This window comes from Notamacropus eugenii, chromosome 5 (genome assembly GCF_028372415.1).
Source record: "Notamacropus eugenii isolate mMacEug1 chromosome 5, mMacEug1.pri_v2, whole genome shotgun sequence".
In the NCBI taxonomy this organism is placed as follows: domain Eukaryota; kingdom Metazoa; phylum Chordata; class Mammalia; order Diprotodontia; family Macropodidae; genus Notamacropus; species Notamacropus eugenii.
Window position 1 is genome coordinate 241,933,177 of NC_092876.1, and position 22,113 is coordinate 241,955,289.

At 38.0% G+C, this 22,113-nt stretch overlaps 1 protein-coding gene across 50 annotated transcripts in view; it reads right to left on the minus strand.

The window, feature by feature from the left end:
* The window catches only part of TTN (titin), a 325,993-nt gene that overhangs the window by 206,484 nt on the left and 97,396 nt on the right, over positions 1 to 22,113 (minus strand). For 42 of the 50 annotated variants that reach the window (XM_072612482.1, XM_072612462.1, XM_072612461.1 and 39 more), the window contains 39 exons: positions 21,829 to 22,107; positions 21,445 to 21,723; positions 21,023 to 21,310; positions 20,606 to 20,884; positions 20,104 to 20,385; positions 19,725 to 20,003; positions 19,322 to 19,600; positions 18,933 to 19,211; positions 18,541 to 18,828; positions 18,033 to 18,311; positions 17,511 to 17,792; positions 15,714 to 15,992; positions 15,288 to 15,566; positions 13,973 to 14,251; positions 13,585 to 13,872; positions 13,111 to 13,389; positions 12,721 to 12,999; positions 12,347 to 12,625; positions 11,938 to 12,225; positions 11,533 to 11,820; positions 10,666 to 10,947; positions 10,120 to 10,398; positions 9,700 to 9,978; positions 9,282 to 9,560; positions 8,867 to 9,154; positions 8,157 to 8,435; positions 7,783 to 8,061; positions 7,392 to 7,670; positions 6,955 to 7,242; positions 6,549 to 6,836; positions 5,221 to 5,502; positions 4,631 to 4,909; positions 3,944 to 4,225; positions 3,493 to 3,771; positions 2,565 to 2,852; positions 2,070 to 2,348; positions 1,689 to 1,967; positions 1,327 to 1,605; positions 147 to 434 (listed from right to left, as the gene is read on the minus strand). In XM_072612482.1, the coding sequence (XP_072468583.1) occupies positions 147 to 434; positions 1,327 to 1,605; positions 1,689 to 1,967; positions 2,070 to 2,348; positions 2,565 to 2,852; positions 3,493 to 3,771; positions 3,944 to 4,225; positions 4,631 to 4,909; positions 5,221 to 5,502; positions 6,549 to 6,836; positions 6,955 to 7,242; positions 7,392 to 7,670; positions 7,783 to 8,061; positions 8,157 to 8,435; positions 8,867 to 9,154; positions 9,282 to 9,560; positions 9,700 to 9,978; positions 10,120 to 10,398; positions 10,666 to 10,947; positions 11,533 to 11,820; positions 11,938 to 12,225; positions 12,347 to 12,625; positions 12,721 to 12,999; positions 13,111 to 13,389; positions 13,585 to 13,872; positions 13,973 to 14,251; positions 15,288 to 15,566; positions 15,714 to 15,992; positions 17,511 to 17,792; positions 18,033 to 18,311; positions 18,541 to 18,828; positions 18,933 to 19,211; positions 19,322 to 19,600; positions 19,725 to 20,003; positions 20,104 to 20,385; positions 20,606 to 20,884; positions 21,023 to 21,310; positions 21,445 to 21,723; positions 21,829 to 22,107 (10,986 nt within the window). The remainder of the gene's footprint in view (positions 1 to 146; positions 435 to 1,326; positions 1,606 to 1,688; positions 1,968 to 2,069; positions 2,349 to 2,564; positions 2,853 to 3,492; positions 3,772 to 3,943; positions 4,226 to 4,630; positions 4,910 to 5,220; positions 5,503 to 6,548; positions 6,837 to 6,954; positions 7,243 to 7,391; positions 7,671 to 7,782; positions 8,062 to 8,156; positions 8,436 to 8,866; positions 9,155 to 9,281; positions 9,561 to 9,699; positions 9,979 to 10,119; positions 10,399 to 10,665; positions 10,948 to 11,532; positions 11,821 to 11,937; positions 12,226 to 12,346; positions 12,626 to 12,720; positions 13,000 to 13,110; positions 13,390 to 13,584; positions 13,873 to 13,972; positions 14,252 to 15,287; positions 15,567 to 15,713; positions 15,993 to 17,510; positions 17,793 to 18,032; positions 18,312 to 18,540; positions 18,829 to 18,932; positions 19,212 to 19,321; positions 19,601 to 19,724; positions 20,004 to 20,103; positions 20,386 to 20,605; positions 20,885 to 21,022; positions 21,311 to 21,444; positions 21,724 to 21,828; positions 22,108 to 22,113) is intronic. The other 8 variants (XM_072612478.1, XM_072612486.1, XM_072612496.1 and 5 more) reach the window with 8 other exon arrangements.

Below are 22,113 nucleotides of genomic sequence, written 5' to 3' on the forward strand. Positions count from 1 at the left end.
TCCATATTACCAGTGAGTATGTGTGTCTATATATGTATGTACACATACTGGTGTACAACATATATAGACACACACATATATGTATATATACGTATATATATTTAAAATTGTTTACTAAATAGGAAACATTTTAAGAATCCACCAACCTGTGAGGATGAGCCTGGCACTGGAATGGGCAGATCCAATAGGATTTGTGGCTGTACAGGTATACTGACCCCCAAGGCTCTTATCTGTTTTGAAAATATTCAGTGTTGCTACATTATCTAAAAACGAAGTCTGCACATTTTGGCTATCTTTCAAAGGTTTGCCATCTTTAAACCAAGACACCTGAATGGGTTCTGAGCCACTTATTGCACATTCAAATATAACTGGTAGGCCAACAGTTTCTTGAATGTCTCGTAATTGTCGAGAAAATGAAGGTGGAAGTTTTTGCTCTGTAAGAAAACAGAATCAGGAATGAATCACTGGATGTTTTCAATTACCTTTCTCTCAAAGCATTATTACATCCTCTTGAGTTGGGCTAAGTGGATGCCATCTTATTTCAAAGTTTTTCTTTAAGGTCAGCTATAAAGTTTAGAAGGAGCATAAAGGTAGAGGCTAACTAGGGGGAAAATGGCTTCAATGAAGAGACAATCCATCATCTTTAGGCCATCTGATGGCAAGAGGAATCAACTTTAGAAGTTGTGGGTTTGAAGTACAGCCAAGTAAAGTAGGATGAGTGCTAACTTTGGAGCTACACATCCTATGTTTGAATACCAGTGTCTGGCAGTCACTACCTACATGACCTTGGGATATCATGTATAAGACATTGGACTTGGAGTCAGGAAGACCAAGGTTCAAGTCCCATCTGAGAAATTTACCAACTCCATGACACTGGGCAATTGAAAATTTTTGTGCCTCAATTTCCATATCTACAAAATTAACGGGTTGTACTCAGTGGTGTTTAAAGTTTCTTATAGCTTCAAAATCTTTGAATCTATGATTTCTACGAGCCTCAGTTTCTTTGTCTTTTTTAATGTAGGTTGCACTGGATAACACTTTAAGGTCCCTTAGATCTCTAAATCTACAATCTTATGAAGATTATTTTCATACGAAATTATTATGTAAATGAATAATTATGTCCTAATTCCAAATTAAATTTTGATTTCTCGTTGAAAAGGTCTGAGGAGTTAGCTGTTGGGGGAATCAGATTAGATAATGCATTTATTAAGTATTTACTACTAGCCAGGTACTTAAAAAAATCACATCAGCAAGAAGGACCTGATGAGACAATTTAAATGCAGTTCAAAGGAAGGGAGATACTTCATTAATTTTTAAAATACTCACCTTGAACAGTAAGGAAAGTTGATGACGACACTTCTCCCACACTGTTTTCAGCTTTGCAGATATATTCTCCACTATCATTAACATCGACCTGGTTGAAAACCAGCGTAGCAACATTATTCCTGAAATGCATCTTGAGGGTAGAGGTGGCTCTTAATTTCGTATCTCCTTTGTACCAAGACACTGCGATTTCAGGGGTGCCGGCAATCTGGCATTGCAAGGAGGCAGAATCTCCCACGGTCACTTTCACAGGCTCCATTTGTTTTACAAAATAGGGTGGTTCTAAAACATAAGGGAAGATGATCAGTGGACACCAGAGAATGTGCTCAAATCCTAAAACGATGAGGCATGTTCTAGAAACCCACCTAATATCAATATCTGTGCAGAGCAAGAATCTTTGCCAGACGCATTCTCAATGTAGCAGTTGTACTGCCCTGCATCTTCCACTGTGCTGCTGGGAATTTCCAGGATTGCAGATCTGTCTGTAGCAGTCAGGGTACATTTTTGAGACGGGGTTATATTCAAACCATTCTTCTTCCATGTGACTGAAATGGGTGGGGTTCCAGTGTATATACCCTCCAGTATCAATGGCTTCCCTTTCTCTATGCTGTAATCATTTAGTCTCTTCACAAATTTGGCTGGGGCTAGAGAGAACACGATAAAAAGTTCAGGTCAAGCACACACATTCTCATACATGCACACACAGAGAAAATTTTAAAGTGGAAGAAGACATATATGGGACCAACCTTTTACATAAAGATGAGATGTACAAGAAGCCTTGCCAGCATCATTACTAACTATACAGGTATAATCTCCACTTTGTGATGTATCCACCTCAAACAGCTCCAGTTCAGCCACTGAACCATCAAATGAAACATTACATCTGTCTCCTGGTAGCAGTTCGGTGCTACCTTTGAACCAGCTAACGTTGAAAGGAGGAGTTCCTCGAATGATGCTTGTGAAAGTTACATTTGTTCCAGTGAGAACATCCATAGGTTCAGGCTTCTGCACAAAGGAGGGTGGTTCTAAACATACGCAGAGACATATATAAAAGAAGGTTAATATTTGTATGGTACAGAGTGATGAAAACACTTTAAAAGTCATTCAGCTCAGGATAGAGCCTTAAGCATAGTAAGTGATACAGTTTGAAAGAAGTGAGAAGAGATGACTCTGTGACTGAACCAGATTTTCTTAAATGATCTATCTCATCCTTTCTTTTTCTTTGTTTCTTTTTTACTAACCTTTTACAGTCAAGGCTGCACTACATTCATCAGATCCTGCAACATTTGTAGCTATACAGGTGTAATCTCCTTCATCTGACTCCTCAAGAGCATTTACAGTCAGAGAACAAGTATTATCTGTTAGGGTAGTCTGGTACTTTCTTCCAATGGAGATCTCATCTCCCCCATGGTACCAGGTGACAGAAATTGGAGGTGATCCATAGACTTTACATTCCATTACAACAGAGGAACCATATAAGCCATTCATCTCTTTCAATCTTCTTGTGAAAGATGGAGGCACAATTCGATCTAAATAAGGCAAAAGTAAAGAGTGGCAAATAGTTATTAAAAAGAAAAAGATTGAAAAAGATTATTTCCATCTTTTTGTTAAAAGGTCTTTTACTTTGATCCACAGCATTTGCCTTAGCATGGAAGAATTCATAAGAAATTCCTAACATCAGAGGCCTTAAACATTAATCAGAAGGAGCTGCTGGTTTGATTTCCTAAGATTTCGTTTATGGCGTTTGGTTGTTATTCTAGTTCCTCCTCTTTTCAATAGATGAAGGGATGCTGTATCATGAACGGAACAGATCAAGTTGCCTTATCCAATAGTACAATTCTACTCTGATCATTTAGAGATAAAAATGGAGCTAAACTCTTTAAAATGGATTTTCTTCTAATTTTTTAGGTCAGCTCTAATTTTGATGACCCCTAGGATGCTGGAGGGAAGTGGCCTTACTGAAAATGGTTTCCTCACATAGATGTAAGCTCCCTGACAGTAGGGTCTATTTAATTTTTTTTTAATCTCTTCAGTAACTAGTCACTGTGCCTGGCACATAATAAGAACTTAATTAACTGTTGAATTACCTGGAACTGATTTTTTCTTCAAAAGAAGCAAAGTAAATTCTGAACCATAGAATAATAATGAACTAAAATGAGATCAACTAACCTGAAACTTGAATTGAAGCTGTGCAGCTATCTTTCCCAACACTGTTTTGCACTTCAAAAGTATACACACCACTGTCATTTGGTGCTGCATTAATAATCTTAAGACCAGATACTTTGTTGAAAAAACTTATTTTGTACTTGTTGTCACTAGTCAGTTCTTTTCCGTTCTTAAACCACTTGGTAATGAGTTCTGGAGTACCAGCTACTACACATTCAAGGGTACAAGTATCTCCCGATGTAACAGTGACTGATTCTGGCTTCTCTACAATGACTGCTGGTTCTGAAATGAGATGCAAATCACACCCACATTTAAAAGTTAAGGTATGGTAAAGATAGGCAGCCAAATTATGAACCCACATGCTCTAATATGTATATATGCTATAATGTCATATCCATTTTGGGTTTTTTTTTAGAACATAATGTATGTGGATTTGGACATTGCGATAACCTACCTAGAACTGAGAGCGTTGCAAAGCATTCCTGCATTCCAGCATCATTTTTGATCTGACAAGTATACTTTCCAGCATTGGCTGGTTCTGCATTTGTCAGCTGTAGAGTTGCAATGTGGTCTGAATAGGAGAGCCAGACATTGTCACTCTCTCGAACAATTTCCCCCTTGTCTTTGAACCACATCACCGAAATTGGCTCAGGGCCTTCTATGACAGCCTGAAATTGAACTTGGTCTCCAACTGTGGCAGAAAAGTCACTTAGCTTCTTTACAAATCTTGGTGGTGCTGATGGAGAAGAGGTAATACATGGTTAAAAACAGTGTATGGGAAAAAAAAGATCATAAAGAGAGCATTGTATTTTGAAGTCATGAATAAAAGGGTTCAAATACTAGCATTTGTTTGTCTCTATTTATTAACGAAGGTGAGAGGCTATGCTGTCATGAAGATGAAGTGGAATGAACTAAACCCATTCCCCTCACCCTGATCTCAAAGGATCTGGGTGCCCCAATGAACACGTTATCTGTCAGAGTTTAATTTGCAAAGAAGAAAGACAAATAAAACCCAAAGAAGAGGAAAAAGTGAAATGTAGAGGAGTTTAGGGTTGAAGGGGATAAGGACAGGGGAAGATAAAGACAAATAAGGGTAGGGATAAGAAAATAAAATAGAAGTAGGGAGAGAAGACAGACTAACCTTTTAGTACAATAGAGCCAACACAGGCATCACTTCCCACATCATTGGCAGCTTTGCACTGATATTCCCCAATATCAGAAGCATCAACGTTAAGAATGTGAATGCTAGTAAGGAAGTTTTCAGACATTATCTTGTACTTCTTGCCACTTCTAAGCTCTCTTTTGTCCTTATGCCAAGAAACTTGGAATGGGGGAGTTCCTCGGAGTTCACATTCAAGATGAACGTCAGAACCTTTCAGGGTCTCGATGGCATGAGGCTTTTTGATGAAGACTGGGGGTTCTAAAAACAGATATTTGAATTGAAAAGGATGGAGTAAATTAAGATAGGTACTCTACAGGTAACATCACAAATAAGATTTGATCCAAAAAAAGGTCAAAGACAAAAGATAAAAAAAGAAGTCAAAGACAGAAAGACAAAAAAAATGTCTTAGGAAAGTGTGAATAGGAAGCAGAAGGGCAGCCAATGGGAGGTGACACTAAATAGAAGACAATGGTAGCCAAATGGGAGGAGACACCAAATGGAAGAAGACCAAGGTAGCCAATGGGAGGAGACACCAAATGGAAGAAGACCAAGGTTGCATGAGCTCTGACCTTTCACTTTCAATGATGTACTGCTACTTGCACTGCCAGCCGCATTGTGGGCCTCACATGTATAGTCCCCACTGTCTTCAACACTGAGGTTGTGCATTTCAATCACCGCCACAGAATCCACGAATGACATTCTGTATTTTTCACTGGCTTGGATTTCCATTTCATTTTTGTACCACAGCACTTTAATCTCTGGAGACCCACCTATTTTGCATTCATATCTGGTAGAGTCATTCTCTTTCACAATTCTTGAAGGTTCAAGCTTCTTAATGAACCGAGGTGGTTCTGTGCAACCGAGGGAACAGCACGGGTTAGTTTAGGATGTTATAGAACACAAACATTCTTAAGCTGTGACAAAGTTTCTTCTGTAGCTTAGGCAAATCACTTCCTTGGGGGTGGGGGGGAGGGAAATAATTTTTTTTTCTGAAATTTTGTCCAGTTGTTCAGCATTTCTTGGATAATGTTTAGCGAGAACAAAACACCACAAACATGATGCAATGGATATTCATTCTAAGAAGACATAACCAATAGTAACATGAAAGGTAATTTATCAAAACAGTAACAGACAAATAATGTGCTTTCCTCTGCCTGCACATAGTAGGCACTTATATATTCTTATAGCTTGATCTGCTGATGGAAAAAGCTCCCAAATAATTCGCCCAGTTCTCTGGACCTATACACAGAGATCATAGAGGTATAAACCTGGGGGCAGAAACTGTCCTTAACTGTAAAAAGAGTATTAGAACAGACCTTCCAGAGTTGTTAGAATCAACTTAGATAATATTTGTAAAGCACTTAGCAGATAATAAGTGATTTTAAATACATACATACATACATACATACATACATACATACATACATACATACATATATAAATTGTTGAGGAGAAGGAAAGGAGAAAGAAAGGAAGGAAAGAAGGAAATAAACATTTATTAAATGCCTACCATATGCTGACTTATTAAGAACCTGTTATATAGATCAATAGGGCAGCTAGGTTGTGCAGTGGAGAGAGCACTGGGCCTGGAGTCAGGAAGACCTGAATTCAAATTTGGCCTCAGAAACTTACTAGCTGTGTGACCCTTGGCAAGCCACTTAACTCTGTTGGCCTCAGCTTCCTCATCTGTAAAATGAGCTGGAGGAAGAAATAGTAAACCACTCACTCCAGTATCTCTACCAAGAGTACCCTAAATGAAGTCATGAAGAGTTGGGCACAACTGAAACAACTGAACAACAAACACACATCACTAGAACATGGGGTTTAAAAAAAGCATACTCTAAAAGGTCTTTTTTTTCTTAAAACAAAGAAAATAATGCTACACTGTAGCATATACCTTGTACACCCAGTTGGGCTGAGCAAGAGTCTTTTCCGGCACTATTGCTTGCATAACAAGTGTATTCTCCAGCATCTCCTTTGGCTACTTTAAGAACTGTCAAAGTGGCTGTGTTTTCAACCAAAGTCATCTTATAGTTGCCTCCAGGACGGATCTCCCTGTTATCTTTGGCCCAGGTGATTTTGATTGGTGCTGTGCCGGTTACATGGCACTTGAAGGAACCACTTCCTCCAAGAGCAAGATCTACTGACACAGGTTTTAGATCAAAGAAGGGAGGTACTTCATGCTCTGCAAACATTAAGAATATATTGCCATAGTGGTGAGTTGCTTTATTATTTTTTTTTACCAGTTCCTTTGTGATTTGAAAACATACTTCTTACAAGGGAACATGCCATGAACTACCTACCTGAGAGAATGAGCTTGGCACTAGATGAAGCAGTTCCAAGAGGATTAGAAGCTGAGCAATTATACTGACCCATATGACTCTTCTCAGTTTGCAAGATCTGGAGAGTTGCAACATTATGGACAAAAGATGTTTGCATGTTAGGGTCATCTTTTATGAGCGCCCCATCTTTGTACCAAGACACCTGAATGGGCTCTGAGCCATTGATGCGACATTCAAATGCAACGGGAAAGCCAAGGGTTTCCTGAATATCCTTCAGTTTCCTTGCAAAGGAAGGTGGAAGTTTGCGCTCTAGAATGAAATTAGAAATAATCCTTATTGCCAAAGAAGAGAGATCCACAATTATTTTGCTCATTTCATTTTTGATATCAATTAAGAAGTTAAATATGTTAACATGCTACTAAGCACTTGAATTTTTTAAAGCACAAAATTATCATCACCTTGAATAACCAGCACAGCTGATGAAACAACAGCCCCAACACTGTTTTCTGCCTTGCAGGTATATTCTCCAACATCACTATGGTCCACTTTGTTGATTACAAGGGAGGCAATATTATTTTTGAAGGACATTTTATATGCAGGAGCTGATCTTAGTTTTGTATCTTCTTTATACCAAGATATTTTGATTTCTGGGGTTCCAGCTACTTGGCATTGCAAAGTGGCAGATTCTCCAAGGACCACTTCAATGTGTTCCAGTGGTTCAAGAAAGTAAGGTGGTTCTATAGCATAAAAAGATTGCAATCAGTCAACCAAACCAACTAAAAAAAGTTATTTGTTTTTTTTTTTTTAAAGAAAGGTGAGTACAATAGAAAGAGATGATAGTCAACACACCCAAGACAGAGACCAACGCTTCACAAATGTCCTGACCAGCCTCATTCTCAATCAGACAACCGTATTGTCCATAATCCTCTGTTGTGCTATCGAGAATCTCCAGGATGGAAGATTTTTCTGTCGTAGTAATACTGCAGTTTGGAGACTGAGAAAGTGAGTAGCCATCTTTTATCCAGGTCACTGAAATTGGAGGGGTCCCCACAAAGGAACACTCAAGGACTATGGGGAATCCAGCCTCAACACTGAAGTCAGATAATCTTTTCACAAATGACGCTGGTTCTGTAGCAAAGAAAGGATGAGGGTGAAATTCCAACCCTTCGTGCAGATTTAGAAAAAGAAAATGGAATAATACAAATTGGAACAAAAGAACAAACCTTTCACAAAAAGATGGGTGGTACAGGAAGCACTGCCTGCATCATTGACAGCAAGGCAAGAATAGTCTCCACTCTGTAATGGCTGGACATCAAACAGCTCCAGTTCTGTAACTGACTCATCTATAGAAATATTGCAGGAATCTCCTTGTACAAGTTCTCTGCTACCGCTAAACCACTTGACATTGAATGGAGGGGTACCTCTAATTACACTAGTGAAAGTGACACTCATTCCAGGTAAAACTTCCGCAGGCTCAGGGGTGTGTTCGAAAGATGGTGGTTCTAAATGTTTAGAAAAAGAAACAGATGAGGAGACAGAGAGAGAGAGAGAGAGAGAGAGAGAGAGAGAGAGAGAGAGAGAGAGAGAGAGAGAGAGAGAGACAGAGACAGAGACAGAGAGACAGAGAGAGAGAGACAGAGAGAGATACAGAGAGAGAGAGAGACAGAGAGAGAGAGAGACAGAGAGACAGAGAGAGAGAGGGGAAGAGAGAGAGAGAGAGACAGAGAGAGAGAGAGAGACAGAGACAGAGAGAGAGAGAGAGAGAGAGAGAGAGAGAGAGAGAGAGAGAGAGAGAGAGAGAGAGAGAGAATCCATCACATAAGTGCCTTTGAAATGTGAAGAAAAAAGAAACCGATATAAAATCCATGCTGAAAACAAACACATAAGAGAGGGACAAAGTTATGTGAAAGAAGCATCTGCTTTGCCCACTGACCTTGTACGATCAGAACTGCTGAACATTCATCAGATCCAGCTACATTAGCGGCCACACAAGTGTAAGTCCCTGTATCTGAAGACTCCAACAGCTTCATACTCAGAGTACAGACATTTTCTGAAAATGTGGATTGGTATTTTGCTCCACTAACAATCTCGTTTCCATTCTGAAACCAGGCAACTGAAATAGGTGATGATCCAGCAACTCTGCACTCCAAATGAATGGAGGAACCCAGAACTGCGTTAGTATCTTTGAATTTTCTTATGAAAGAAGGTGGTACAACACGATCTGCATAAAGAAGCATAGCCAAAAACAGAAACAAAAATTTGATTTTCTTGTTCTTTCTGTGGTTGTTTAAAAAGAGAGTCTAAGAAGAGAAATGGAATAAATCATTCTAAATTAAATTTTGGCTAACCTGAAACATGAACGGAGACTGTGCAGTTGCTTTTACCCACACGGTTTTTCACTTCAAAACTATATAAACCCTTGTCACTCATCTCTGCACAGGGGATTTTAAGGGAAGCGACCTTGTTGAGGAAGGTAATTTGATGTTTGACATCAGCAGATATTTCTTTCCCATCTTTGTACCACTTAGTGGTAAGTTCTGGAGTTCCTGTTACTAGGCACTCTAGGGCAAAAGGGTTTCCGGTAGTGACAGTCATAGGTTCTGGCTTCTCTAGGATTCTAGCTGGTTCTGAAAGAAGAGGTAAACCACCAATGAAATGGAAATCCAGCTCAAAGCCACCGTAGTGTACAAATGATACAGTAGGTGGCAAAGTAAGAGTCATGAGAGGCCAGTTTTATTTTTCACAAGTTGTCATTAAATTACTAACCTAGTACAGATAAGGTTGCTGAACACTCCCTCATGCCAGCATCATTTTTGACTTGGCATATGTATTTTCCAGCATTGGCAGCCTCAGGCCTCATAAGCTGGAGAGTCGCCACATTATCCATGAAGGTAATGCTAACATTTTCGCTTTCTCTGATGACTTCTTTGTCTTTCAGCCAGACGACAGAAAGAGGCTGGAAACCTTCAACCAAGGCCTGCAATTGAACAGGGTCTCCTACAAGGGTTGAGGTATCACTTAGCTTCTTCACAAATCGTGGAGGTTCTAATGAAAGGTTGTAGCAAAAAAGGACAAGGTTAATATGAAGACATATTATCAGCCAAAAGAACCAAAAAGAAAGAAAGAAAGAAGCAAAGAAACAAAGATCACAGGAAGAAGCACTTCTCTGTGCCCAAGAATACCAACCTTTGAACTTGAGAGTGCATACACAGGTGTCACTCCCCACCTCGTTGGTGGCTTTACAGTGATATTCCCCTATGTCTGCAGCTTCCAGATTAAGAATATGAAGGCTAGTATCAAAATTTTTCGAAGTAATTTTGAATTTCTTGCTGCTTCGGACTTGTTTTCTGTCTTTAACCCACACTACTTCAAATGGAGGTGTCCCCGAAATTTCACATTGGAAGACTACATCAGAACCTTTAAGAGCACCTACAGGACCAGGTTTCTGGGTGAACACAGGAGGTGCTACCAAGACAAACAACAGAGGTGAACAATTAACATTCGTTTCCTAAAAATTAAAAGGAATATTTTCAAAATGAAGTTAAGAAAGAATTGGTGTGACAATAAGAACAAATACCAACTTGGGTTTTGTTTTTTTTGGGGGGGGTATTTATTTTTTTTAGTGGCTTCCAGTCATAGCTTTGCTAGTAAGTTTTTCTTCTGGCTTGATATTATGAAAAAGCTCAAATCAGAGGGGGAACAGAAATGGAGAGAAGTTTTCATATGTCTAACCTTTAACTGTGAGTGCTGTGCTGCAACTTGCATCGCCAACACCATTGTGAGCCTCACAAATATAATCTCCGCTATCTTCAGTGCTGGCTTCATTAATAGTGAGGAGTGCCACAGAATCCGTGAAAGACATGTTGTATTTCCAGCTTTCATGAAGTTCACTGTCATTTTTGAACCACATAACTTTGATTTCTGGGGAGCCACCGATCTTGCATTCTAATTGAATGGATGTTCCTTGCTTCCCAATTTTTGAAGCTTCCAATTTCTTAATAAATTTGGGAGGTTCTAGTAAAAAAGGGGGAAAATGTCATTTAAATTTTGTAAAAGCATGATAATAATTTGAGTTTAACAGAGAATTTAAAGAGTTCTTGTAGAAACTAGTTTATTGTTAGTAATAAACAAAATGTGCCAAAACATTCATGTGGAAAGTTAATAATGTCTTATCTAGTGGCTTTTTATCATAATGGCATCATTATTTTTGTTACAGAATAAGCTGCCAATGAACATCTTTCTTTTCTAGACTTGTAAAGGCTAGCAAAAAAGGACAGATGAACATATACATATATAAAACCATTATATCTGACAAAAATTTAGCAGTAATAAAGAATGTTACATAATATAGAAAAAGAATGAAACATTTAACAAACATGAAGTAAAGAACAATTATCTTTTTGTATGACTACACATATTAGACTACATAGATTAAAAAGCAACAACCTAAATCAAAAGGGAAGAATTTTTGATTTAGAACATCAACTTAATGGTTGAGTGTCTGGGAGATGCAATTTACATGAATTACTTTAATAACAATAATTTCAAGACATCTCACAATGACAAAGAACATATGTCGCTAGGTACTTTAACTACTACCTTTTACACTAAGTTGAGCTGAGCACATGTCTTTCCCAACATCATTAGTTGCTTGACAAGTATACTGGCCAGAGTCTCCTTTGCCTACTTTAAGAATTCTCAAATGTGGTGTATTTCCCACACATGTGATTGTATAGTTTCCTCCAGGGCGAATCTCTTTGTTATCCTTTGACCAAGTGATTCTCATTGGTTGAGCACCAGTGACATGGCACTCAAAATCAGCGCTCTCTCCTGCAATGACATCTATCGATACAGGCTTAATGTCAAAGAACGGAGATTTCTTGGGTTCTAGACCATGAAAAAGAAAAACACAATGCACATTTTTGCTCATCCAACCAGTTCTATTTTGACATGAGATGTAAAGAAGACGTTTGGTAAAGAAAAAATGTTTGTATGAAAACTAACCTCTTGCTGTCATCCTAGCACTAGAAGAAGCAGTTCCAAGAGGATTGGATGCTGAACAAGAATATTGTCCAGAGTGACTCAAGTCAGTTTGCAAAATTTTGAGAGTTGCTACATTATCAACAAATGATGTCTGCAAATTTTCATCATCTCTTAAAAGTACCCCATCTCTATACCAAGAAACTTGGATAGGTGCTGAGCCATTTAAACGACAAGTTAGAGTAACTGGTAACCCAACAGTTTGCTCAATGTCCTTTAACTGTCTTGCAAAGGAAGGTGGAAGCTGGCGCTCTGTAGAAATTCAATATATTAATATGTTAATTAACAATGAATATGTTAATAAATACATATTTTGGGGTAATATTTGATGGAATTTGATGGAAAAGAGGAATTGATTAAAACAGACTATCACCTTGAATTCTGAAGACTGTCTTAGAAACAGCAGTTCCTACATTATTTTCTGCTACACAGGCATACTCTCCACTGTCACTGATATTCACTTTATTAAAAACAAGGGTGGCAACATTGTTGGTAAAGTATGTCCTATATTCAGGAGTTGGCCTTAATTTGGTGTCTCCTTTGTACCAAGACACTGTAATTTCTGGTGTCCCGGCAACCTGGCATTGTAAAGAAGCCGAATCTCCAACTGCAGCTTCCAGAGGTTCCAGTTCCGTAACAAAATAAGGTGGTTCTAAAGAATAAATCATAACAATCAGTAGTGAGGATCAAAAGCCATATTTCTTGTTAGGAGAATGTAAGATGCCAATATCAGATATGCTAACGCACCTAATGTAGATACTGTAGCTTCACAAATATCCCTTCCAGCCTCATTCACCACCTCACATGTGTATTGCCCAGCATCATTTTTCGTACTGTTGACAATTTCTAAGATGCAAGATTTTTCAGTTGTGATAATGCTGCATTTTTCCGACTGAGTTAAATGAATGCCATTCTTTTTCCAGGTTACTGAAATAGGTAGGGTCCCGGTGTATGTGCCCTCCAGGATGATGGATTTTCCTGGTTCTACCCAATGATCACTTAGTTTCTTCACAAATACAGCAGGTTCTAGTGAGTAACAAAATGCTCATGGTCAAAAGTCCAGAATGCTAATCTAGAAAGATGAACTAAAGTTTCTGGCATTTACCAAATGAAAAGAGCAAAGAAGTTTGAGCAAACCTTTTACAAAGAGGTGAGTGGTACAAGAGGCTTTACCAGCATCATTAGAAACCACACACGTATATTCCCCACTCTGGGATATGTCAACATTAAACAATTCCATTTCTGCCACTGTGTCTTCAAAATAGATATTGCAGGAATCTCCTTTCACAAGTTCTCTGGCACCTTTGAACCAGCCCACCTTGAATGGAGGGGTTCCTCTAATAACACTGGTGAAAGTCACATTTTTGCCGGGTAGAACCTCCAAGGGATCAGGTTCCTTCACAAAAGAGGGTGGTTCTAAATAAACATGGAAAAGATTAGGGAATAAATTATGAGCTCCAAACAGAGTGTCACAGTGATTAACCCTGAAAGAAGATTATCACTAAATACAATTGCATGTTTAATATAAGAAGAAAGGGATTTTCTGACAAAGAAACTTATGTCACAGAAGAAGGAACATATTTTGAAATAATTTTGCCATCTAACACTGACCTTGGATAGTTAATACTGCCCTGCATTCATCAGATCCAGCTACATTAGCAGCTACACATGTGTAATTTCCTGTATCAGATGAGTCCAATGAATTAATCTGCAAAGTGCAGACGTTATCTGAAAATGTTGTTTGGTATTTTGCTCCACTAACAATTTTATTTTGTTCTTGAAACCAGGCAACAGAAATAGGTGGAGATCCGGACACTTTGCACTCCAAGATACAAGAAGAGCCCAATATTCCATTCGTGTCTTTGAGTCTTCTTATAAAAGAGGGCGCAACGATCCGGTCTGCGTAAGAAAATGCAAGACACTCATAGCAATTTGAGCCAGAGACACATTTGTAAAAGAAAATTCAGGAAAGCATTAAAAGAATGAGAGCTTAACTGACCTGAAACCTCAATCATAGCTGTGCAGCTGCTTTTTCCAACATTATTTTGAACCTGGAAAGTATATGTTCCAGTATCCTGCTTTTCTACAGAAAGAATCTTTAGAGTAGACACGTTGTTGAAGAAGCTAAATTTGTGTTTTTGGCTGCTGGTCAGCAACTTTCCATCTTTATACCACTCAACTGAGAGTTCAGGAGTGCCAGCCACCTTACATTCCAGGGTACAAGTTTCTCCTACAGTCACCATCATTGATCCTGCCTTCTCTACAATGACTGCAGGTTCTGAAATGAAATGTTACACCCCTTTGTCATACACTATTACATTTTAGCATATTTTGCAATAAAATTTTATAATGACTTTTAAAAATTATATACTAATCCTCTTCAAAAGTAGCATAAAGTCATTTGAAATTCTTTTTTTAAATGAACTAACCCATACTTGTTAACAAAACTAGAAGACATTGTTACTAAGCTAAACATGTTAGTAGATGGCAATAATAGATGAAATCTATGTATTAGTGACAATTGTAGATGAAATCTATATCCCTCATTGTCCTAAAACCATTTGGATTGTTATACACAAACTCTCTATTGATTTGTTCTGAAGCATTTTCTGAACAGAGGGCATTTGTTATTATGAATTATTTTGAACTGTAAGAAATGTGCAATGTGAAAAAGCTACTTTATTGGCTAGAGATAGTTATAGCAGCTAGTCTCCTGAAATGCTCAAGATTTTTCGTGGTGTCTAACCAAATGTTGCCAAATTTTTAATAGGACTATTGTTCTGAATTGCATTTGCATAATTCTTAAGGAAAAAAAGAGATAATTTAACAAAATGAAAGGGTAAATCTTTCCTATCATCACTTGGTCCTGTATCCCTAGCTTTCTGCTCTTTAGTTTTGGGACCAACACTAATGTCTAGAATTTCCAACAATAACTTTACTTCCCATATTTACCTAATTTAAAGTCATTTTTGCCTTAGCAAAAGGAATGAAATATGATAATAAATCTTTCATGCTCTACCTTAAGAAAGATACAATTAAATAACATGTAACATGCATATATATTTCATAATGTAATGTGTACATAGTACATAAAAGCACACACATCTAGGGCTATTAGCAAAACAAGTGTTGATGGAAGTCTAGGGTTGAGAAAACTTTGAAAACTTCTAATCCATTGATTCAAAACTCTTCCAAAGACATAGAGCTATCTAGTATTTGAAGATTTTGGGGGAAGATGATTTTTATCAATATCTTGCAGTAATTAATCCCAGGTTTCAAAACCTCCTTTCTATCAATAAATTACTTTTACCAACCTAAAATTGTAAGTGTGGCCAAGTTCTCCCTCATTCCACCATCATTTCTGATCTGACAGATGTACTTCCCAGCATGGGCTGGTTCTGTTTTTGCAAACTGTAGAGCTGCAACATTTTCCACATATGTGATCCTGATATTTTCACTTTCTCGAATCACTTCTTTGTCTTTAAGCCATTCAACATAAATTGGCTGGACACCTTCAATAGTTGCTTGTAATTCAGCAGGCTCACCAACCACAACAGTGAGGCTATTAAGTTTTGTGACAAATCTGGGTGGTTCTGAACAAAGAAAGATGAACAAGAGGTGTAAAAAGATAGAAATGTAGTTTGGTTTTTGATGTTTTAGGGTGGGGAGAGCAGGAGAAGTAAGAGAAAAAGAACGGAAATTTTACATTTTACTGACATCAGTGACATTGATAGGCTTACCTTTTAGTTTTACAGTACAAATGCACGTATCACTTCCCACCTCGTTTTGTGCTTTGCAATGATATTCGCCAATGTCTGGAGTTTCAACATTTAAGATATGAATGCTTGCATGGAAATTTTTAGATGCAATCTTGTATTTTTTGCTACTTCGGAGTTGTCTCTTATCTTTATACCAAACCACCTCGAATGGTGGTGTTCCAGAAAGTTCACATTCAAGGCTAACTTCAGCACCCTTAAGGGTATCTACAAGAGGGGGAGTGCTGCTAAAAACAGGTGGTTCTGAAAAAAAAAAAGAATTTCCCATGACTTTAGTTTATTGAATTTCAAAGAATTGTTAAATATTAAAGGTAGAAAGTATTCTTGAGGTCATCTAGCGTAATCCTTTTATTTTTATAGGTGAGATAATAGGTTCAAAGACAGAACTGAGACCAGAACCCAGGGCTCCTGGTCCCTGTGAGCTTCACTGTGCTAATTTCTGTCAGATTAAAAAAAAAATTAATGCAAAAATGGTGAGAGTAAAAAAGGGAAATTATATTTGTTGATACTCAGTAGTAGAAGCAGCATACTGCATTCTGTGCTGAGGGTAAATTGAAATGTACTACTGTGTCTCTGACCTTGAATTTCTAATTATATAAGAAGAGAACAGCAATATTTACTAATTAATAAACTACATATAGATTTAAAAATGCTGGCAGCAAAATTATTGCTGCTACTGCTAATACTAACAATAAACAGAGATAGGGGCTACCCTTGCACTATCATTGGCAAAGTCAATGTGGATCAACTCATTCTCTGCAATTTATATAGTCTTTGAAAGCTTCTTAGAGCAGTGATGTCAAACCAAATATAAATGGGGGACCCTAAAATATGTGTAAGGATTCCTGCAGGTCTCATGTTGACTTAGGAAGTCATATGTTAATATCATTATTTATTTTGTTTTATTATTTATTTTAAAAAATATTTCTGGAATAGATTTTGATCTGACTCTGTTTGCACTTGCGTGTAGTGTGGGCCCCTATGCGACCAGCAGACCATATTTTTGATGACCACTGACAGGTTAGGTGACTTGTGCTGGTCTACACTGCCAATATTTTTCAGAGTTGGAATTTGAAGCCAGATCTTCTCGGTTTTAAAGCCACCTCTTTATCCACCACTCTATTCATTTGAACAGTTAAATGTTGTTAGGAATAGGACATTGTTTTGTGGATTTTTAGGAGCCCCTGACTGTTACTGCAGGCAGATGAATGAAAAAAAAATCACATGTTGAGAAATGATATTACCATCCATGGTACTTAATAATATTTATCACTGATGATAGTAATGATGACAGTAGTGATGGTGCTAACATGGCATCCTTTATACCTTTTCTGGAAGACAAACATTATTTCTCATCAAAGTGACAAATTTGTCCTTTTGCACATCTTTAGAAATCAAGTTAGTCCAAGTGCAAAACTCATATGACCAAGAGGGCTGGGTTAGATAATAAAAAACACTTCCCAACTAATTGAAAAACTTCATTATATGGGCAGAGATTAAGTCATAATAATAACAGCTCCTGAAAGTCTTTTAAAATGAGCTAGAACAACATAATTCTGAAAACATGACCCCAAGATGGGTTCCCAAGGAAATATATGTAAACAACATTTGTAAAGGGCTCAATGAGTCCAAAGATCAGCTCACACTTCTCCAAAAAATAATGAAAATGGAACTTGGCAAGAGAAGAAAATAAAATGAGCTATCTCACCCACTATAAGCAAGATATTGTGCTTCAGTTAATAAGAGAAAGAGACTGCTAACCTTTGACTATGATCTTTGTGCTACAGCTTGTGCTACCAGCAGGATTGTGAGCTTCACATATGAAATCGCCACTGTCCTCGGTGCCAAGGCTGTTCATCTGTATCACGGCCACTGACTCGATAAATGACATGGTATATTTTTCACTGGTTGACAGTTCATGGTCATTTCTAAACCATCTGACTCTTATTTCAGGAGATCCACTCAATTTGCATTCGAGTCGTGTTGAATCCCCTGCTTTTACTATTCTGGTGGCTTCTAATTTCTTAACAAACTTTGGTGGTTCTATGAGGCCAAGAAAAAAAGAGGCTAAAGTGAATGCAAAGCATTAGAGAGAGGGAATCAACAATACAGCGGGAAGAGATTAGAAGGAGCAATATTAACTTAAAAATTAATGTTCAGATTATCTCAAAATCTGGAAGCTCATTGAAAGTAGTAATTAGAAAGATGCTTAACAGCTGAATACAGAAAGAACAAGAGATACACAAAAAGAGACAGAAACATAAAACAATCAGGTCTGCACACCTGTTACAAACAACATTGTGGTGCAAGAGTCGCTACCAACATCGTTGGTAACTTGGCAAGTGTAATGTCCAGTCTTTGAGGCATCCACAGAGTAGAGATTTAAGAAACTTGTTGACCCTTCCAGCCCAATAAAGCATTTAGGTCCAGATTCAAGTTCAACCTCATCTTTGAACCACTTTATTTTAAATGGTGGTGTTCCTCTTAGGACTGCCTTAAATTCCACTGTTGAATCTGGCACAGCTTGTTGTCTTTCTGGTTTCACTAGGAAGCTTGGTGGCTCTATAGTTTTTAAGAAAAAAGAGGTTGAATTAAACTAAGTATTTTCACTATTTTAATAAGAAAAATGTAAAAATGTTAAAAAATATCAAAACTTTCTTGGATAAATGAAAGACGTGTAAAGAAACAACTTCTAAGAATGATTTTTAGCTTCAAAGACAAAAGAATAAGAGTGATCTATTTTTAAATTATTCATAAATAAGAATGAAGAAGAGATAAAGAGTTTGCACACCTTTCACAGTTAAGATTCCGCTACATGCTGCATCTCCTGCTACATTTGCCACCTTGCACGTGTAATTCGCAGTATCTTCTAATTCAAGATTATTAACCTCCAATGCGACAGTGTTTTCATGGCACACAAGTCTGTATTTTGCACTGGCAAATATTTCCTTTCCATCCTTATACCACTGGGCATTAATTGGGAGTGAGCCTGAAACTTTACACTCCATTTGAATAGAGGAGCCCAGAACTTTATCCATTTTGGTTAGTTTTTTGATGAATGAGGGAGGAATTGTCTCATCTGCCCAAGAAAAATGCCCAGAAAAGTACAGATTAGTATATTCCTTTTCTTTTCTAAGGGGCTTTACAGAAATTGAATAAGAAAGTTGAAATGAGAATACAAACCTAGAACTCTTAAATAGGCATCACAGCTACTGCTTCCAAAGTCATTTTCAACCTTGAAAGTATACTGACCACTGTCCTGCTTCATTACAGACTGAATCCTGAAACTGGCAATATTATTTTCAAAACTCATTGCAAAGTATCTACTAGGCACAATGGGTCTACCATCTTTAAGCCATTTCACTCGGAGTTCAGGGGTTCCAGCCACAACGCATTCAAGAGTCACTGGGTCTTTTTCAGTTACATCAACTGATTTAACCTTCTCTATTATTTGTGCTGGTTCTGTGGTAAAATCAAAGCATGATTAAAAAATTATTTTCTTCCAACAAATAATGTGAGCCTATTAAAAGATGTTTCTATAGAATAATATTTAAAGAGAATAGCTCACAAACCTTGTACTAAGAGGAAAGCATAACACTTTTCAACTCCTGACTCATTCTTTGCTTGACAGGTGTATCTGCCACTATGACCATTATCCACCATTCTTATCTGTAGGGTAGCCACATTGTTCACGAATGAAATATGCATATTATCATCTTCATCGATAATCTGATCATCTTTTAGCCACACCACAGAGAGAGGGGGAGAACCTGACACTGTACCCTGGAAAACGGCTGAGCTTTTCAAAACGGTCATCACATTTTCTATCTTCTTAGTGAATGAAGGTGGTTCTGTTGTTAAATGAGACAGTATGGGAAGAAGGAAAATTATTTGAGTTTGTAGGCACAAATAGTCATTAAAGTGTATTATAGAATGTTAGACTGGGTATCCTATTTCCTGTTTTCTGCCACTGACCTTTCAGACTGACTCTGGTACTGCAAGAGCAGCTTCCACCTTCGTTGGACACAATGCACTGATATTCACCAGTATCTGAAGGGTCACACTTGGTTATATGGAGATTAAATACTGATACTCGGTCAGTCAATGTATATTTTTTGCTGCTTCGAATTTCCTTGTTATTCTTGAGCCAGGTAACTTCAAATGGAGCAGTGCCCATTACTTCACACTCAAGCTCCACATCTCTATCTTTGACTACTTCCACAGGTTTCAGCTCCCTTACAAATGTAGGAGGTTCTAAAAATTCAAAAGGAAGACAAATCTAGCTTACTCAAAGGAAAGGCTAAAACTCAGAGGACGATAAAGCCAAATGGAGCAAGAGATTCTAACCACGGACCTTTCACTTTCAAATCAATGCTACAACTTGAAGTGCCAGCATCATTCCGGGCCTCACAGACGTAGGTTCCACTGTCTTCTATTCTAGCACCCGAAATCTGGAAAGTGGCTAAGCCATCAATGAAGGAGATGCCATACTTGTCCATAGCTGTTATTTCATTCCCATCCAAGTACCAGGAGACTTTAATCTCTGGGGTGCCTGTTATTTGGCATTCGAAAGTTGTTGACTGTCCTTTCCGCAATACTAACACAGGACTGGGCTTCTTAATAAACTGGGGAATTTCTACATATGAACAAAAGGCGATAAGTTTTACATTCTAGAAGGTTAAAAAAAATACCAGCAAGATTTTTTTTTTAATTAAATCAGCCCCGACCCTACCACTACTACCAAGACAGGAATAATCCCACCCAGCATCATTACCACCACAATCCCACCCCACTCTCCAAACTCCTGGCCCTGAAAAAATCAAGAAAAGAAAAGAAAGAAACACAAAGATTCAGACCTTTTACAAAAAGAGTCGTTTTACAAGTGACTGTGCCAACATCATTGCTTAGCTGGCAAATGTAGGTTCCAGAATCCACACTTTTGACTGAAAAGAGTTCTAGGATAGTTGAAGTATCATCTCTCCAGATGGAACGAATTGGTCCTGAGTGCAATTCTTTATTATCTTTAAACCACTTTATAGTCAAGGGTGCTGAGCCACCTACAAGAGCCTTCATCTGCACTCGAGAGCTGGGGGCCACATCTTGGGACTGTGGCTTTTCCACAAAGTAAGGGGGCTCTAAGGAGGTGTAAAGAAAAAGAAGGAATAGGGGAGGAAAGGGGAGGAGGATGTTTTAGAATTAAGAAGTGAATTTGAAACTTAAGAAATTAGACAGCATGTGTTTTTCTTATTAAATGAAAAACAAAAGTTCCAAACCTTTGACTGTCAGATATCCAGAGCACTGGTTATGGCCTGCTTTATTTGTTGCTGCACAGATATATGTGCCACTGTCTGCACCTTCCAGCTGACTAATCTCCAAAAATGCCGTGTTGTCATGGAAAGAGAATTTGTATTTTTCACTAGCAAGTATCTCTTGGTCATCTTTGAACCACTGGATGCTTATAGGGTGGGACCCAGCTACTATGCATTCTAAGTCAATGAAAGAACCTTTAATGCTATCCATTTTCTTTAGCTTTTTGGTGAATGAGGGAGGTATGATTAGATCTGTCCAACAAAAAGGCAAAAAAAAAAAAAAAAAAAGAAGAAACATTAGGAGAGATACTTTTTGGAGTTGTGAAAGATAAAGAAATAGGCAAATGCCAATACCACCCTCTATCACCTCCAAGAGAAATACAAACCTAAGACATTTATGCTAGCTTTGCAGCTACTCCTCCCAATGTCATTTTGAACCTCAAATGTATATTCTCCACTATCTTGCTTTTCTGTGGATATAATCTTCAGTATGGAGACTGTGTCAGTGACACTGATTTTATATTTGGGGCCCAGAGCCAATTCTTTTCCATCTTTGAACCATTTGGCTGTTATTTCTTTGGTTCCTGAAAATTTAACCTGTAAGGTTGCTGGGTCACCTTGGGTCACATCTATAGACACAGCCTCTTCTGTGATCGTTGCTGGTTCTGTAGCAAACACAAGGATAAGACATGGATTTGTGAATGTTTAAGGGAGAGAGGCTTTTAGGTCAATATGTTTCCAAGCATCAAGGAGAACTGAACTGAACTAACCTTTTACTGAGAGTAAAGCAGAACATCTTTGTATGCCTGCGTCATTTTTGGCTTCACAGAAATATTTCCCATCATGCTTTACTTCAATGCCACTGATATACAGACTGGCTACATTATTCTCAAATGTTATTCTTATATTGTTATCTTCGGTGATCTCATCATTATCTTTTAACCATGTCACAGTGATTGGCAAAGAGCCTTTAAGAGTGCCCTGGAATGCCGCGGTGCCACCCTGCAGGGAGCTCGTGCTCTCGATCTTCTTGACAAATACTGGAGGTTCTATTG